At 33.8% G+C, this 18,112-nt stretch overlaps 1 protein-coding gene across 1 annotated transcript in view; it reads left to right on the top strand.

Annotated features, from left to right (window-relative positions):
- The window catches only part of FMN2 (formin 2), a gene marked incomplete at both ends in the record, with an annotated part of 139,944 nt that overhangs the window by 51,198 nt on the left and 70,634 nt on the right, over positions 1-18,112 (top strand). Inside the window, one exon of the mRNA XM_079532834.1 lies at positions 6,215-6,302. Coding sequence (XP_079388960.1) covers positions 6,215-6,302 — 88 coding nt within the window. The remainder of the gene's footprint in view (positions 1-6,214; positions 6,303-18,112) is intronic.

Below are 18,112 nucleotides of genomic sequence, written 5' to 3'. Positions count from 1 at the left end.
GCTGTGCCAGAAACTGAGTTGAGCTGCCTTAATTATGGCTATCTTTCCAGGGAGACTGGCGATTGTATGTTTCTATAGGAAGCACTTTTAGATCTTTCATATACTACCTTTTCCATTTCTCCCTTGAATGTCTGGGTGATGATGCTTCTCTTAGCGTGTTGGATGTGTTAATGTTAGATGCTATCAAGGGAAAAAGAATGGGACACAAAACACACAAAAGAAAGAACAGAAAACAATATGCATTTCTTCTCCTGTCTGCCCACCTGCTTTTTTTCAGCTGAGAATGCAAGAAAGAAAGCTACAACTGAACTCAAATTCAGAATTGGATGTACATATGGATTGAGTGTGTTTCACCTAAAGGAAAAAAAAAGAGATTAGTACAGTGATCATGATGATTTAATATTTTAAAATAACGTTCAATTTTTATGAATATCCCTAATTGTATTTTTTATCAGTAATGACTTATGAGTTAAACAAAGTTTTAGTGCCAACATGAAAATCAAGTTTTTAAGGTTACTATTTTTCATTTGTAATGAAGTCCAAAAATACTTCAGGTAAGAGACATGATTTTCATTAAATCATAGAATGATTTAGGTGAGAAGGGTCCTTAAAGATCACAGAATCTCAAGAGATTCTCAAGGATCTCATGAGATCAAGTCCAACCCCCCTCTCAAGCAGGTACCCTATGATAGGTCAAACAGGCAGGCATCCAGGTGGGTATTGAAGACCTCCATAGGATCCTCCACAATCCCTCTAGGCATCCTGTTCCAGTGTTCCTTTGCCCTTACTGTAAAGAAATTCTTGTACATGCTTGTATGGAACTTCCTATGTTCATGTTTTAGGCCTTGTCCTATTGCTTCGCACCACCAAGAAGAACCTGGCTTCATTCGCCTTCCACCTCCCATCAGATACTTATAAACTTTAATCAGATCTCCCCTCAGTCTCTTCTCTAGGCTGAATAGACATAGGTTACTCAGTCTTTCCTCAGATGTAAAATACTCTAGCCTCTTTATCATCTTTGTAACCCTCTGCTGAATTCCTTCTCAGAGATGCTTGTCTTTTCTGAAGTGGGGAGCCCAGAACAGGACATTCCAGATGTGCCTCACCAGGATAGAGTAGGAGGGGGAAGATCACCTCCCTTGACCTGCTATCCACATTCTTTTTTAATTCATCCCTGGATTCCATTGGCCTTGGCCACAAGAGAACACTGCTGGTTCATGGCCAACTTGCTGTCTACCAGAACACTTAGGTCCTTCTTCACAGAGCTCCTCTCCTGTACAGATGAATATGGTTATTCTTCCCAGGTGTAAGACTCCACACTTGCTCTTTTTAAACCTTGTCAGGCTCCTCACTGCCCAACTCTCCAGTCTGTTCAGTTCTTGTTGAATAGCAGCACAGCCTTCTTGTGTGTCAGTCACTCCTCCCAGTTCTGTATCATCGGAAAACTTGCTAAAGGTGGACTCTGTCACTTCATTCAGATTGTTGAAGATGTTGAACAACACCAGACCCAGCACCAACCCTTAGGGAACATCACTTGTTACAGTCCTCCAACCAGACTCTGACCTGCTGATGACAACCTTCTGCCAGTCAGCCAGTTCTCAATCATCTAGTTGATCATCTAATCACCCCTCTGCTGTGGACAGGACGCTTTGCTGATGATGATTTGGGGAATTATAGGATCACAAGGTCGGAAAGGACCTACAAGATCATCTAGTGTAACCATCAAATTAGAGAATAATGCAATTTTTGCTTAGTGGTGGTCAGTACAAACAGCAAGAACAAAAAAGTTGTAAAGAAAAGGAGGCAGCTGCAACTAAAAGAGTTCATTGGGAGTGAGTACAGTAAATAATGTTTTTGACTGTAACCATGTGTCATAAGATGGTAACATTGCAGATTTTATTCTGCAGGCTTTTTCCATTGTTTGACCTGCCCTTTTTTCTTTGTCTTCCTCTAGCTTCCTGTTTGTCTTCCTGATTTCATCTGTTAACTTCAAATAAAATATTTAAAAATAATAAATTCAAATCTATTTGGGCATGCAATATCTTTTGAAGACTATTCAAAAGACTTGTATAATTCCTAACGTGACAAGGTTGTTCATGGTAGTGGTTCTGATCACTTGCAAAAAAGCAAGTGTTAGTTCATTGTAGAACATACAAAATTTTCACTTTTTATGTGAAGAAACCAAGAAAATTTTAGCTTGTTGGATTTCCATTTTCTTAAAGTTTATATTGTAGACCCTGATCATTCACTTTTGTTATTAACCAACTCACAGAGATGTTTTCATGATTACAAACAGAATACAAATTTAGAACAGCTACAAATTACAACAGCTACAAATTTAGAAATTAAACTTTAAGGTACCCATGTCCTTCAGATGCTGAAAGAAGTAGGTATAATTGTGGTATATAACAATCAGTTAAACTATCAAATAGCTTTAAGCATATAAAAAATATATATTTCTTATGATCTGTTTTTAAGCTAAAGAATTTAAACTTCGATATTTTATTTCCATCCCCCACTCTAATCTTTAGAATTAGGTTATTGCAATTATTTTTAATGATGAGTATTTAAATATTTTTGTCTCCTTTTGAGGATTGCAGTGTTTATCGGAATTATTACTGCATATCTGAATCTAGATGAAAAATTACTCAGATTGCTTAAAGTGGTAAAAAATGATTTTATTTAAATCAACATGTTCCATCAGAATAGGTAGGCTGTTAGGCAGTCAGAACTGGATGTTATATTGTTTGGTAGGTATGAAGTAGAAATACTTTATCTCCTGCTATAGCAAAATATCCTCACCAGGTGTATTGTGTGTTTTTCCTCTCATGCCACTGCTAGCCAGAACTAATTTTTGGTTTTACCTTAAATAAATTTTAAAAAATAACTAATAAGCTCTTATGGGAATGATCTCTTATCGTTCTGTAAGGAAGCAAGGATATCCATGTGACAAATATGGTACAATTCTTTGATCATGTATTTTATAATTGGAATATGCTGGAATCCACAGGAAAGAATTGTTGTTGCAACAGCAGATCAAGATTCCTGCATTACTGCCATGATGCAATCTCCTAAAATCTTGTTTGGAACTTCCGTATTTCTGCATCCTCTCTATAAAAGCTACAAGCATTTGTACAGTGGCTTTCCTGCTTATGACTTGTTGTAACACAGTAGTTTTTCAAAGCCACTGAGAACCAACAGGATAATTTTGCTTAATGCTAGCAGTCAAAATCAGAACCAGAGAATGAGAGCCACTGAAGAATTCCGTGCATTAAATAAATATTTTTCTGGGGAAAGGGGAACTTTTGTATTTTTTACTTCAGGGTTCTCATCAGCCATGTGTCTTGCATTACCTTTCATTAAATATCTTTTTGACTTTTTGAATTTTTTTTGCTGTTTCAACAATCAGGAGCAAATTTGGCAAAAGTAGTTTGTTTACTGTTTAACAATGAAGACCACTCGACAACTAAAAAGTTTGTGCTAGACTTCAGGCTTCAGATAAAAATCTTCTGCTTAGTTTTTTTTTTAATTTCTTTAAAGCAAAGTTCCAGGGTCCAGACTAAAAAGGAGTTGTGTGTTGTCTGAGATTTTAGATCTTGTAAAGATTAGTTTATCAGTCTTTTGTTGCTATGTCTTTAAATGATGCTACTAGCTTGTGTGGACAGTCGGCCTACACTATGTTGCTGATTTATTTTGTTTTGTTTTTAAATGTGGGAATTGCTTTAGGCACTTATTTTTAATATTCATATTTTCTGAATTAGTGTCATATTGTTACAGCGTTCTATTGGAAGAAGATATAGTTTTCATGCAATTTACTCAAATTAGGAAGGAAGAATGAGTAAAGATGAGTATGAAAACTGACATAAAGCCTACATTTTAAATAAAGCTGGACAAAACAAATAGTTGTTATATAACCACACTTTCTGTTCCTTTTCTGAGCCCCCATTTACTTGATGGTGACGCTCTTCTAGTATTTCTGATGTCCTTGAAGTTCAGAATTTTGGTAGAAATAATGACCTATTGTGCACAGGAACAGTGTTAATTTTTTTTTTCTTCTGATCACTGCAAATCAAGTCAGTCTCTTATTCATCAGCTCACTTTAAGAAAAAAGCCACTTTTTTTTCCTGTGAACTTTCAGATCAGGTTACTACTAGAGCATGTGACTCAGATTTTCTGGGCCTCTAATATTGATGTCCCCTGAAAAGAAGAAAAGGTTTGTTTTAGTCTGTATCACAAAGTCATAGTTAATGTATCTAGTGGCTATTTTTTCTCTCTAGTTTTGGTTGCCATACTACATGTGTAGCCCTGTTCTTGGTAGCTCTCAGATTTAGATTGCTGATGGATGGTAAAATAGTGTTTTCACAAGTTGAATCTAGTAGTAATATAGTAGTGTATGGGTACTGACGTTACTAAAAGTTGGAGAGTCCCAAGAACAGACTTCAGATAATAGTTTATCTTTACAGGAAGTCTCAGGTTGTTTGTTTTAGCTTGATCGCAGTTCTATGCTTAAATATCTATACTCCTAATAGGAAATAATTAGAGCAATTATAGTTGTAATGACAGTGTGCAGCATCCCAGTTATATTTTTGTGAATTATCATAGTTTTTCCCTTTGAATTCAGAAAATAATTATCTTCTGTAAAACAAGATCTTCTGTATCTTATCTGTAAAATTTTGAATTCAGTATATTTGACTTCAGTGTTTAATACTAATGCATTGTGTGTTATATAATTGAATGAGCACTTGCTAACTTCTGACAAATGACACTGACAGCTAGGTCTTTCACCATGTGAACAGTGATAATGCTGCACCTGGTCTGTGATTCCAAGCTTTTTTACTTAGCAGGATGCAAGATTTTCACTTCACTGCAGTGAAGTTAGAAATTCATGAGGAAAGGGAAATACCTGACACACTGATGATTACAAAGGCACAAGGAAAAATAAATAAAAATAAATAGAATTGGCCAACTAATCACATCCTCAGAAAACTTTCTGCAAGCATTTGTGAGTTTATCAAGCTTCCATTTCTAAGCAGTTCTAGTGGGATAGTTCTAGTTCAGAATTTTGCTGTTCTTCATCTACTGCTCAGTCATCAACTTAAAAACCCTTGTGTGAAAACTTGAGTGAATCAAAGTAAGAGCAACTGTAAACATCTTGTGGAATACTTGAATGGATTTTAAGATATGAACTGTATTACATTTTTTAGCTAAAATATTTTTATTAATTTCATTTATACTCATTAATTACTAATTATTTTTTCCAGTGGGCTGTAGTTGTTATGTCATCTCAGCGCAATGATAGAAACTACGTAACTTGAAAAAGCATATCCCCTACCTGATCGAAATGTAAAAGTAACTTGAATTCACAGATCAAATATCTGTTCTCTTCTTCTTATAAATTCAGTTTTTTTATTTAGCATGTAGTACAGCATAAAATTGAGAAACCTGAGTAGATCAGCATTTAATCTTCTACATCTGCATAATGTTGTAGCCCTACTTAGAATCCAAATTCATGTCACTTTGCAGATAAGAAACCTTTCCAGTAATTACTTGCTAATTGTTTCAGTAACATGAAATTTATATCCAGCGAAAGTCAAATAGCTTAGAGCTACCTGTGAAAGATAGTTCATAAAATACTTGTTGCTTTTATGTTTGCAAGGCAAATATGTACAGAAGTACATTTTTTTTTTTGCTTATTTGATAAAAAAAAAAAAGCTTAGATTTTTCTCTATTTTCTAACTGATCAAAGAAACTACCAATATGTAATAGTTATTTTTTTTTTTAATAAAATTGTATTTGGTACCTGCAATATTAAACTTGAAAATAAGACACAAATTCTCACAGTTTTAGCTTACATCAAAGATGGAAATTATTGTGTGGTTCTGGAAGCCAAAGAAATTCCATGACAGACATAGAATTTTTTTATATGACAGCCTGTTTCATACACCTATAACAGTAATGTGAAATTGAAAGTGTGCATCCTAATGAAGCATAAACTGTAAGGAAACTTTACAGTAACTTTTAGATTTAAGATTCAGCTAGATGACATTTATGCTTGTGATATATTCAGTTGAAGCACCCTTAAAAATAATAATACTTTTTGATGCATATATAAATTACTCAGAGTACTATTTTTTGAATTTTTTATTAGTATTGCAAAATAATATTCACCAGCATGAAAAATTTTAGAATATAATAGATGGCTTTATTTTGGCAGGTTGTCAAGTTATTAAGTAACAAAAGATCTCAAGCTGTTGGAATATTAATGTCTAGCCTTCACTTAGACATGAGGGACATTCAGCATGGTAAGTGAAATAAATATTGTTGATTCTATCTCAAGTTTGCATCATTAATTATCTGGAAATCATTGTTATTCCTGTATTTTCTTATGTAAAAAACAAACAAACAAACAAACAAAAAAAAAAACAACTTTATTTTAGTGTTTTGTGAAAATAGCAGATTATGGCATTTATTTCCACTTTTGTAACGTATTCAATTTTCCACTATAGTAATTAGATTTGTTGAATGTTTATCTGCAGAATTACCACCTATAGTTGTGAACAGCAATTATCTACGTGGCATGAAATCTAAACTCTTTGATCACAGAGGACTGTGATGTGTTGTTTTATTCTAATTCAAAGTGCCCAAGAGTATATCCAAAAAAGTGTATTACAACAGTTAATTGATTTGCTGTCTAAAGTAGTTCATATTAAGGGGGTTAGCTCAAACTGGAGTTGTTTCATCTTCAACAGCTGTTTATAATGGGAGATTTTTTTGGAAGGAGTATAATACTTATCACATTTATGCTAAGAGACAGTAGTGCAAAAAGGTGAAAAGTGGAATTGCATTTATACTCAGAGCATCCTTTATGTTTCCCAAAGGCTTTAAATAGATTTGAAGCAGATTGAACTATCTTGTGAAGTGCCAGCCTATCTATTAAATAAATGTGGTTTCAAGTATAACACAGACTTCATAAATCACGAAAACATCTTGTGAACTTTCTAGGTTACATATTTACAGCCATGCATTCAGTTTACTATTATTTGCTAACTTCGTGAAATTATTCCTAAGTAGAAGCAAATTTTAGTGCACTCTGTCAGCTAATGAGTAACTCTTAATCACAAGATTAAGTTTTTATTAAACTGTTTTGATCGTTAGGAGACTTCCTCAAACTGAAGCACTTAAGATGGTAGTCATAGAGCAAGGCGCCAGTACTGGCGCCAAGAAGTACTTGGTATTTCCAAAGCTGGCAGATGTAGTTGAGTTAAGTCATAGAGCAAAATCTGAAAACAATGATATGGTCCTTTCCTTCAGTCAAATATTCAACTTGGTTTCAGTTAATAATGAGAACCTTATGAACAAAGGAGTCCGCCTAACATCTGTGTCTGTGGTAAAGCCAACACAAGTTCATTGAAAAGTTGCTTGCTTAACATGCAACACTAGCAATAACATGGCATGAATGTTAGTAGTTGAAAGGGTCAAACAATACTGTGCTTAACCTTTATCCTACTACAATATGAAGTACATGTGGTCATCTAAGAGCTATGTGCAGATTTTGTATACCCCTTCAATAGCTGTTGTTAAAAAATAATAGTTTTTGTAAAGGAAAGTTTAATAACACTTCCTAGCTGTTCAGAAGTAATTGAACAAACATGAGAGAAATTTTATCTGATAGACGGACTTGTGGAAATGGTTGGAAGATCATGGTTTAAAACATAGGTTTGGTGTGTTGGTATTTTCTTTAATGTAGGCACACAGGAAAAGCTGTGAGGAGCGGGAAATAATGTAGTGGGAGTTAGTGTTATATCGCTTGTATTTGTCTAAAAAACACATTTCACGTACCAGTAACTCCATGCAGAATTTTGAGTAATCTGACTATCAAGCTTGTGTGAGATGTTATAAAATTAAGCACCCATGAATTGAGTTTTGGCTTTGTGTATGCTTGCTTATTAAACAAGTAAGAATTCTCTTTTTTTTTTTTTTTTTAACAGTTTTAAGCTTGCTGGCTTATCTGCAACAGTTTGAATAGTCTAAAGAGAGAATGCTACCAAAATTAAAAGAGAAAATTGAAATAGAAGCTGCATTAGCAATATAGAACTTGCTGTATTTCCTTTTTTTACATTAAGATTCAAAATACGTGACAAATACAGCAAAAAACAGTTATCAATATTCTTTGCCCCCTAGCCCAGGGCTTTAGTGGCCTTCTTGTGCTTTTATGATTTTTACTTTGTAGCTTTGACTACTTGTGGTACCAGTTAACTTTCTTCACTGGCATTCTTCTGAATATCCCCCGTAAACTATTTTTGGTGGAAGTAGTGTTAATACAAGTTGAAGAAGAATTGTAATTTTATTTTCTTTTCAACTGACTTAGAAAAGTACAAAGAGAGAGCAAATTTCAGTACAGTGTGGTATTCATTGATTCCTTGGTTTTATGCTGTTGTGTTTTATTTTTCTACTAGTTTAGACAAATTTCAAAATGTTACCGGAAAAGAAGGGAAAATAATTGTGCTAGCTATGAATTCGTGTAAAAAGTTTAAGGTTTTAAGTTTTAATCATAATGAAGTGCTTAAAATAACTTGAAATTTAAGCTGATGTATTTAATATCTTGCAAGGTTTTTTGTTTGTTTTTTGCTGATTTTTGAAGATGAAAAATACATGTGAAATATTATCTGCAAGATGAAAGATGGTTTAGAAAATTTGAAATTGAAATTGGATATGTTAACTAATCTAGAATAACTATTAAATTTTCTATGCATGTGATCAGATGGCATTTAATGGAAGATCTCAAGCTATTGGAATACATACTAAATGGATTTGAATGATGGTGCTGATGATGTCATTGCTGGTAGAACTGTATTTATTTGCTCCTCCCTTGAAATTGGGTTTACTAAGACAAATTCCAAAATTTTGGCTGTTGTTTAAATATTATTGCATTGTGGAAGTACTAGACTGTATTTGTGCTGAACTTTTGCACACATTGTTCTAATAGTGCTTTAAAGTAGGGTGAGTTGATTTTTTTTTTTTTTAGATGTTATTGTTACAATGATTTCCTTTTTTGTAGATTTTCATTGCTAACAGCTTCCAACTAATTTGTCAAGGATATAGTTGTAAGAATTGTAAGAAATATTGATTTCTTTAAACCCACTGCCATTTTTCAGTTATTAGTATTAAAATGTGGCACCTTCTTATGGCTTCTCTGATTTCAAACAGTATTTTACTGATGCCTATTCCTTACAGTCATCTATCAACCATGCAAAGCATTTTATCCAGGTATTTTGCTTGCTTTTTTGATTTATTTTTTTAACTGTACCACAAATCAACCTCACTTCTCTTATCTAGTATTATGTTCCCACTAGAAGAGTAGCTGCATTTGGCTGTAAGAGACAGCCAAAACTGAAGAAATATGAAAGAAGCACTTACCTATTTTTCCTTTATAGCTCAGATTATTTTTCTGAATTAGAAATTCCAGTGAATGGCTTTTAGTAGTCTTGAAGAACGTCCCTTATATTAATATGTAAATGCACATCAAGCTGGTGTCTTCCTTCATTCAAGGACTGCGTCTCTTAAATAATAAACCTTTCAACACAGGAAAAATAGTAATAATAATTTGAAACTGTAATTATGTTGTCCAGAACATAGTTGTCCTTCCTTCCCTGATCAGTTCATTATAAGGATACAGCAAGTCCTCTGCTGGTTTTCAATGTTTTATAGACAGTAAAACATACAGTAACAATGAAAAAAAAATAATCTAATATGAGAAGAAAGAGAATGAAAAATAAGCTGGAGTTTTCAACTGTGAGGAGAGCAGACGTTATATTGCATGCAAACAATGTTTGCGTTTACTGCAGTCACATTTTTATAATTGTTTCCAAGATAGAAATGTATCTTGTTTAGTGAAGTTATCCTTGTCTGACCTTATCTTGTAAATGCTAAAAGTAGAAGACTGGCAAAAACTTTACTAAATTCCTTGTCTTTTGAACATTTCTGTAATCTTTTCCAATTCAGTAGTTTTGTGTAACAGGGTTTATCACTTCAGGTGTGATGTTACTTCTGGGATGGCTGCAATTCTGTAAATATTTCTCTAAGTCTTTGAGTAACATTTTGTGGTTGCACTGACTGTGCTAGAAGTAGTTTAATGATTTCTGCCTCTGATTAATTCTGAATCCTCCCTCTTTATGATGTTCTGTTCTAACAATTATCATTTTTCTTCCTCTCTGAGATGATAATAATTTAACAAAACTATAGTAGGAGAAAAAAATAGATATAGAAAATGGAAGACCAAAGCTATTTTTGTTACAGCTCTCAACTGACCATTGGTAAGTGATACTAAGAATGTTATATAAAAGCACTGTAGAAAAAATAATTGCGAAGAAGGCAGGTTCGTCTAACTGTTGGTAAAGCCCAACATTTTAACTTGAATCAGAGATTATTTTATTGAAAACTGTATTTGCATCAGTGTTTGCTGTTCTAGCAGAGGTACAGCTAAGCACAGCAGGCACATTTTCTGCCCTTCATTCAAAAGACAAATGTATAGGAGGGGAATGAATATTCAGTGTTAGTGGACAAAATAAATATTTATTCTTAGTAATAGTGGCTATTAGTGACAGAGAAACATAATAGAGTTTTGGTTTAGATTTTTCACATTGACGCTTTGAAATCGTGAACTGAGAAGGCCTTCATCAGAGATAAACTGAATGATTTTGGTGGAGGAAGGGGGAAAATATCTCTCATACTGCGTTATTTGAATGGCCTTGGATCTAGGAGATGATGTAAATGGAAAGCATTTAGGAAAGAATAACTCAATCTGAAAACTGTCTCTGATTAGTTTATCCTATAAATAGTCCAGAGATAATCCAATTAGTACTTAAATCCTAGTATCAATATATAAGTATAATCACTTGAAACTCATAAAATAAATTATTTCTCAAGAAAGGATCTGTTCACAGAATGCATGTTGCTTTTTAAATTAGTTATGTTGTAAAATGTAATTTGTTTTTTTGGACATTTTCAGACTGGAAGACAAATAGATGACAAAAATTCTAATTCCTGTCTGTTCAGCTATGGATAAAATATAAAATCCTGAATACAAGTACATACACAGAGTCTTTTTTAGGTTATTTAAAGTACTGAACTGTAAAGGGATTATAATCTGTGCAGGTTGATAATAGGTAGAAATTATACCGGTCTTGTTTTATTAACTGAGAATTGTAACCCATTAAACATTTTTTTTTCCCCTTATCAAAAATTGTACTTCAACAGCTAAAGTCTTGCTAAAGTCTCCATGGTTTAAATTTCCTTCTGATAGCTTTTTCCATTGTTTAGATACTTCCAGCTTGCCACTGATAAAAGGTTTGTTAGCTGGGCATTTTTTGGTTCTGTGCAATAACATGTGCTTGAATCTTCACATCAGAGTGGTGAATCTTAGTCCTCTATTTCTTCCCATCTTTGCCATATTTGTAACATTTAATGTTAGATTTCAGGCTTATACATTTTATTTGCTTATAACTTACAAACTCCTATTGTGAAATTATTTTTGAGAAAAAATGGAATAAACAAAATGACTCGTATAAAGCACAGATGAAATTAAATTTGAGTGCAACAATGTTTCTATTGCTTTGATGCTGTCAGTATTCCTTACAGTGTTTGTACTAAATAGTTGAAAGTGATTCTGAAGTCCTTTTTCTGCCTAGTTAGGGAGGGAGGACCTTGGAGAAAAGTAGCATTTCTAATGGTTGTGATTTAAACCCCAGAGCTGTGTGTGGAAAGCCTTAAAAGCCAGTCCCAAGTTTTGATAGAGATAGGGGACTGGGTGTCCCTTCCAGTCCTACCCTCTGAGATTTCCTGGAGGCTTATTCTAGTGACTAAACTCACGCTGGCCAATAAAGGAATAGCAGCAGGAAAAATGGGATCTTGGTGAACTTTTTAAGTATGCATGCAACACATCAGGGTAATGAAGAATAAAAAATATTTATGTCATCAAGAAAGGAACTGAATTTTGGTTTCTATGCAACATGTTATTATGTATTTGATAATTGAAAAATAAATGTATAGAACTAAAATCACTTTTCTATACTGCCAAATACACTTCAAATGAGGGAAATTATATTGAGCTTTTGAACAGTACTTGAATCAGCAGAGACTAATTACTGCCACATTGGATAGTTTGGCTAATTAAAAATTTTTGTTGTTGTTAAGAAAACATATGAATGTAATTTAATGGAAAAGTTTTGTAAGAAATGTAAGAACTCTAAGTGCATTGTTTGTATGTTGTTCCAGTTGAAATGGTTTATTTTTTTCTTAGAAGCCTGATTAACACTGAGACATGGAGAGAAATGTTTCAGAAAAGTTCTTCTTTCGGGGGAACAGAAAAACTAGGACTGCTATTTCACATTTGTGTAATGTGTACTCAGTCGCTTATGACAGAGATGGTTATGAAATTCAGTGCAGAAAAGCAATAAAATGCATGTTACCTTCATTACTATCATTCAAAAACTGAGGGAGGAAAGGAATTTTTTTTACAGAAATACAGTAAAAGTATTTTTCAATGGCCATATTTCTATGCATCGCTAAACTACACAAGTTTTGGCATTATGTCTATTAAGAACAGCTTAATAATTCCCTTAAGACCTTCCAATAATTAGTCGCACACTTTTTCATTAAGTTAAAAGGTTGGGAAAAAAAGAATGCCTGCCACATTAATCTGTTTAGTGATTTGTTTTTGTTAGGTAAGTTTAAATATGAAATATATTCACATACATTCTTTCAGATCTATAAAAAAATTAAATGTCTTATGTATTTAACAGTTAAAATCTAATCTACATTCAAAGTAATTAGAATAAAGATGTAGGAAAACTTGCAAGGTGAATACAATACTTTTTTTTTTTTTTTTTTTTTTTTTAACGTGAATGGAATCCATTTTGCTACCTCTACCTCCCACCTTTTTGTAATTTCTCATTTAAGGAAGGAATTCAGCTCTACCTTGTATTGGCCAAAAGATCTTTCTAGCTTAGTACCTGACCTCCTGTGTAGTTAGCAAGAAAAAAAGCAAAAATAAAATTAAGCCAAGATGAATGACATTAATTGCTCTTCATGTAATTCTTTAGATCTCTATTGAATCTTTTTGGCAGTAGTTGTCTTTTTCCAAATTTGGAATTGTTCTCATATGTGTTGCCTATTCTTTTGAGTTCACTTGTCAGCAGTCTACCATCCATAGCTCTTTCCTCTCTTTAGAAATGAAGTGACTAGCTCTGCAAGTGATTTTCAGTATTTGTGTGTTCTGTAGGCCTATGCCACAGTATCATTTCTTCTATTTCCATACTGGTACTGATGTTGTATGTATTTTAACTGTTGCTAATTATTGAGCTTTTCTTGTCAGAGAGCTATGAAAAAAAAAAAAGTGATTATCATTTTGATGAAGGTTCCTTACATTTGGGTTCTTTTCTTCTATGTACTTTGCTTTGTATTGACACAGTATTTCGGAGATCCTTTTGCACATGTTTGCTATTAGCTTTAAACTAGCTAGCTCTTATATTCAACTATTTGCCTCTCATTCACTAAACTGCACAGGAAGCAGTGAAGATCTTAGTGGGGCTTCATTGCTACAACACTCTTTTTTAAAAATTCATAATCCATTTTTACAATTGACTTTTCTTAATAGCAGGTGCTGTATTTAAACCAAGTTATTTATCTCTTGACAACAATTTTTTTTCTGAAGCCTTTGATAAGAAAGAGCTTTTTGCAAATCCAGTACCAGTTTAATCACTCTAATCTGTGCCTTTTTTTGATTCCACTAGAGGAATAACAATTCAAATTAGTGTTTGTAAGTATCCAGTACAAAATGGAATGCAACCTTTCTTTCTCATTACATTGTGTTTCTCTGTATGTTTAAATAAGATGTTCTTCATATCATACATAGACAGTTTCCAGGCACAAAATTCAGAGTGACTGGTTTGTAATTTTCGGCATAGTCTCTGGAATCCTCTTAAAACTTGTATGTTCAGAAACAAGTTCAATTTCAGACAATGCCCAAAATGCATCTCTTGAGAAATGTAGATCATGTACGAGAACATCTTAGACTTTTTCTCTCGGTAATAAATCCTATCACAAGTAATTTGTTTAATCTTTTTATTCTCCTTCTTTTGTGCTCTTTTTATAGTCAGGTTATTCGCATGCCCAACTGTTCCCTGTCAGGCTTCCTACATCAGATGTGTTTGAAAGCAGTTTTATTACCAGCTTTATGCATTTGGCATGTCAGTTTTAGACCTTTTTTTTCTTGTCCAATTTACATTGAGCTTATGAGACTTTCTGCTTTTCTATTTTCTTTGGCTGATTTCCATGTTTTGAAGAGTGTTATTTTCTTACAGGTGTCCCTCACGCTCTTTTGTTTAATCGTGTATGTGGTTTTGAAGCCCAGAGACAGTGGGGATATGGAATGATAAGGAAAAGTCTGAGTGCTTTATATTTCTCTTTTTTTTTTCCCCTCCAAAACTTATCTAAGCTTCATTGTGACTTACAAGCTTCTTACCCTTCTAACCAACTTTCTCCTTGTATTTTTATTTTTATATAATCTCATTTTTTGTGTCCCTTAAAGAGAGTGATTTTTAGACTGTTATAGTGTCTTCAGCTGTCTCGTATGCTATTTAGAAGTAAATCAAATGCTATTTCTACTCTTTTGTTATTTCTGCCTACTTGCCATGTCCTGAAGTTTAGATTCTGTATGATATCTCATAAATGTATTTAACAGGTTAATCCTGCTGCTATGTTCTGTATCTTGCATATTATCACATGGCTGTTAGCATTCAGAAATCATTACAAACATGCTTTCTGCATGACATGTAATAGGGTTCTAGTTGTGCTAATTATAACTGGTCATAGACTTCCTCAGTAGGGAACATGGCAGATCCGTTTCAGCAGATTGCTTTATCTTAATTGACTCATCCTTCCTTCAGCAGTAACTGATTTTGGCATCATACGCAGCCTTGAGACTGTGACACTGATAATCTTCCTTCTGATACATTTGGAACAGCCATTATACCCATCACTTAATAACTTGCCCGTTGCAAGCATGAGCAGTCTGACGACTATATCACTCTATAGCTAGCCAGGACATGACTTCACCTTGGCTTATTTTGATTTTTTCCTCCTCCTCAACTCAAAATCTAGCTCTCATCCCTACCTCATCCAAGCACCTTTCCCACTCAGTTTTCCATTTCTCCCAGCTCTGCACTTCCAGCACCAGGCGGCAACAACAGCCCATGGTGTCTGGTCAGGGCTCGTTCTGCTTCAGCTCTGTTGAGGGTACTGTGTATTGGTGCCAGGTACAAGGAGGAGAAAAGATGAAGAAATGATAGGGCAGAGACCTGTTTGCTATATTCATCTGTGTTTGGCAGAGTAAGGAGTGCAGGGGCAAGCTGTGGTTAGATGTTAGAAAGTTTTTCTGTGGAGAAATATTTGGCATGTTTCTTCTCATGCTGATGCTATTGAGCCTATGTCCCCCAAAGCACATGGATTTATTTTGCCTTCTTTCTATTCTTTCTTGTATTCTGACAGGACAGGACCCCTGGATAATGAAAGATTGAGATTTATTTAGGTTCTTCTGCTGTTCCATAGGAAACCTCCCTGTCCTATTTCAATGTAATATATATGTTTTTAGTGAAAATTCAAATGGCTTTAGTTACTTAGATAATATAGGTTAATGCATTGAGTGCCTTTTGTAGTCTTGAAGACCATAGTAGGCTAAATCTAGTGATGATACTGACATAAATAGAGGTCATTGCCTCTCAGAAGACACAGTTTTCTTAAATTGATGTATTTTGGTTTTCCACACATATTTTGATTTTGTTGCAATTGCAGTCCATATTTCCTTGAATTTATTAATACCAAATCTTGAGAAACACTTTGGAGCACAAAAAAAGATAGATACTTAAATAATCAATGCTCATCCTTCTGCCCTCAGTTATCACATTACTGTGATTTGAATTAGTAAAGATATGTCATCTGTTTTCTACCTAGCCAAAAATCTTGTGCTATTTTTCATAATCCTACCGCACTTAGAACATGGACTAAATATCACAAGACCATAACGTCATTTTGTTAGCATCTGTAGCTAACAATTATCATAACTTCAGAATATTTGGTGAAAGGCTTAACATCCGTTATGACAATGAAGGCCATAGTGTTTGTGCAGGCTTCAGACAGAGCTGACATTGAAAATTCCAGGCTACATCTAAATTCCTTCCTGCTTTGCCAAAAATATATATTTTTTACTTGTTCTAGAGAATAACATATTTTAGTGAGATACTACTATCTGGAAAATTGAAAGGAAAACCTGCTTTTGAAAGGTAACTACTGAAAAATTCAGTTCATAATTCTTGAACAACAAAAAAAAAATTCAACATGTGGTCACCACTATTGTCTTCACAGCATTTGTAGCAAATGAAGGTTTGCCTGATTTCTGAATTCCTGAAAATTTCCATGTAGAATTTTCTAACTAGCTGTACTACTACAGATCTCTATATTATCGCACACAAACAGCTAACTAACCATAAGCGAGGGAAGCTTTGTTTCTGCGTGTAAATGATTGCATATCCTTATGGCTAAATGAGCTTCCATTAATTTATGTTGTAAGTCACTAAAGGTAGCAAAATTCTTTGCAGATTATGCAGAAAGGGGTTAGGTTTGCTGACTTCAGAGAAAACAAATGGAGAACTTCAGAAGGAACTGGCAAAATGGCAAATAAACAGCTCAGCTCTGAACTTTCAGAATTTGAAAGAGTATTCTGAGCATTTAGTCTAGCTACAAAATAAGTCACAATATTGCCTGCTAATTTCTTGCTCAAGCCATTAGCCTGTAGAAATATGAATGTTTTAACAATATAAATGATCTTGAGTTTGAGCTGAAATTCTGACCCTTCAATCTTTTTCTTTCATTGAAGTCACTGATAGTTTTGCCACTTACTTTGAGTCTAAGGTTTCATGCAAATAGTTTAAGTGATGGAGAAGGCAATGCATTTCATGAAACAATACTCAAAAGGTTAATTTCCTTCACTTTTAACACTTAAAATACTACTTACAAAGTGATGTTCTCAGATTAATTTGCAGATATCCATTTTTTTTCTTTTCTTTCTGGTCTGTGAAATTTTGAAGCCCATCTAGTTTCAAATCTATCTCTTGTAAGCATGCAAGAAATAATCATGTTGCAATTAAACATAATTTCTTGACACCTCAGGTTATTCTCGGTTGCTGTCCACCAGTTAGACTTCTATTAAATGTACTGTTTTGACTTCTAGTCACTCACAGAGAAAAGCCTTAAGTTGATTATTGAGAGTGTAATCAAGGCAATTCTTTGGGTGAGTCTAAGTCTGTTTAGGAAAGAACATCTATCTCATTTACAGTATCTGGACATCACTGAGGATTAATAACTGTTTTTAACATATTTCTTTTCACTGTTAGTAAAGATATATTTAATAGCAGCAAGCTAAGTGTGGAGATCTGTGGAAAGTTGAGATGCTCTCCTTTTTCATAGTGTTTCATGAGCTATTAAATTTTCAGGTCTATACATTAGGCAGCTTTTAACTGATTTAGCGTTGACACTTAAGTGATTTAATGGAAATGTTCTAAATTGCTGCCTGTACACACCTGGATCTTTAATTGTATGCTGATTGTGGGTAAGCTGGGAGCAAACAAACAAACAAAAAAACTAAAATTGTGTGTGAGCTGATGAATATAGGTAATACTTTTCTTGGACAAATCTATTTTTGGTATCCACCCAACAAATTATACCAAATATGAAAAATGCTCTATGGTTACGCGTTACTCTTGTCTTTATTATAAGGGATGAATTGTGGTCAATTCATCTCAAATAAATGTACTGTCCAAAATTTAGAGTTTCAGTTGTGGGCTAGAAGCATGATTAAAGACTGGAATGTGTATAATGCAGGGATTAGGGATTATTCAAATTCACTTGGGGTCACAGAGTAACGCAATGTATTTCACAGATCCTATACAAAATGATGTCCTTCTTTTGATTATGAAAATAAGAAATAAAAGATGCTTTTTATAGTTGGAATAATCTTAATCTAAATTAATTCTTGACTTTGCACTTATGTAAACCTAGG

This window comes from Tetrao urogallus, assembly GCF_951394365.1.
Source record: "Tetrao urogallus genome assembly, chromosome: 2".
In the NCBI taxonomy this organism is placed as follows: Eukaryota; Metazoa; Chordata; class Aves; order Galliformes; family Phasianidae; genus Tetrao; species Tetrao urogallus.
Note: the sequence above shows the minus strand (reverse complement) of the source record. Positions and strands in the feature narration are given on the sequence as shown.